The sequence below is a fragment of the Chlorella variabilis genome, assembly GCF_000147415.1.
Source record: "Chlorella variabilis unplaced genomic scaffold CHLNCscaffold_7, whole genome shotgun sequence".
Taxonomy (NCBI): Eukaryota; Viridiplantae; Chlorophyta; class Trebouxiophyceae; order Chlorellales; family Chlorellaceae; genus Chlorella; species Chlorella variabilis.
In genome coordinates, this window is record NW_005435081.1 from 1,666,730 (window position 1) to 1,668,243 (window position 1,514).

At 63.9% G+C, this 1,514-nt stretch overlaps 1 protein-coding gene across 1 annotated transcript in view; it reads left to right on the top strand.

Moving 5' to 3' along the window:
- Nucleotides 1-63: 63 nt before the first annotated feature.
- CHLNCDRAFT_57555 (hypothetical protein) overlaps nt 64-1,514 on the top strand; it is a gene marked incomplete at its 5' end in the record, with an annotated part of 7,525 nt that continues 6,074 nt past the window's right edge. The window contains one exon of the mRNA XM_005848720.1: nt 64-521. Within this exon, the coding sequence (XP_005848782.1) occupies nt 64-521 (458 nt within the window). The remainder of the gene's footprint in view (nt 522-1,514) is intronic.

Here is a 1,514-nt window from a genome sequence, read left to right on the forward strand (position 1 = left end):
GCCCCCCCACACGTCCTCAATGTACCGCTGCACCTTCACGGATGCATGCGTGTACGAGGCAACATGGCGCTCCAGGAGCGCTTCCGCCAATTCAGGTATGGCAACCCCCTCGTCAGCAGTCAAGTCGCAGGGGGCGCCGGCCGCCGCGAGAACGCGGCTAACCTGCGCTGCCCAGGGCTGCCGGGCCAGTGGCAGCCCTGTGTCCGTGTCGGCAGCCAGCGCAACGCTATCCAGCATGGCAAGACGGGCGACCCGCTCGCCGCCCATAGCCTGCAGGTTGCTCACAAAGCGTGCAACCTGCAAGGTCCAGTTGCTTGTGTGGGCTTAAAGTCTGGTAAAGCAAGAACTAGCTTGCAACATAGACTCCCCGCCGAAACGGGACGGGAACCGGGCGAAAGCAGAGAAAGCAATAAAACAGGGGTGGAGCAAGGCGACATGCAACGCAAGCAGCTGACAGGGCACGCATCGAAACGTGTGTATGACTGGCAAAGTGGCATGGCGCATTGGGGAGAAACGCAACGGTACGGGAGCATGGGCTGGCCAAACGGCAGTGCGGAACGCTAGGTCACTAGAAAAGCAGGGAAAGGCGCACTATGTATGCAATGAGGGCAGCCCCGGCTCGGGGCCGTTGAGAAAGCAGTGGTCGGGAGGGGGGAGGCCCCGGTGTGGGCGGGCCCCATCGAGGGGGGATGGGGCGCGCAAGCGGCCAGATGGGGCGGGGCGCGGGCGGCAGTAGAGTCCTGCGGCTGGGTGGGATATAGGGCAATGAGCGTTGAGCAGTGTGCGATGAGCAATGAGCAATGAGCAGTGAGCAGCCCCTCCCTAATTAACAGCTAGGCCCTTCGCTCGTCGCGCTGCTTAACGCCTGTGTACGGATTGGGGCGTTGCCGGCCCAGTGGGCGATCAGTGCGCTGACACCGATCCGCAAGCCTGGTGCGGACCACCTGCGCTGTGACGGCTACCGCGGCATTGCCGTGGGCACACTGCCGGCCAAGCTGTTTGCCAGCATGCTTCAGAGCAGGTTTACAACCCACACTGAGGCGGCGGGCATTCGGGCATCTGGCCAGGCGGGGTTCCGGCCAGGGTACGGTTGCCGTGACCAGCAGCTTGCACTGCGAGCCATCATTGAGCGGCAGCGGGCGCGTGGGCAGCCGTTGTATGCCTGCTATGTGGACTTCAAGCAGGCCTTTGATAGGGTCCCGCGGCATCTGCTGTGGCAGAAGCTGGAGAGCGCCGGCCTGGGTGGCTGGGCGCTGCGGGCGGTGCAGGCCCTTTATGCGACGGTTCCCATGTGCGTGCGGGTGCCTGGTGGGTACACACCCACATTTCAGGCCACCTCAGGGGTGAAGCAGGGCTGCCCCTTGAGCCCTATATTGTTCGGTCTGTTCCTGGATGACTTCGAGTCCGGGCTGGTGCAACAGGCTGCGGCCGCGGCTCTGCCTCGCTGGCAGAGCGGGGAGTGCGTGCCGCCATTATTTTACGCTGATGACCAGGCCTTGCTGGCCACCACGCCG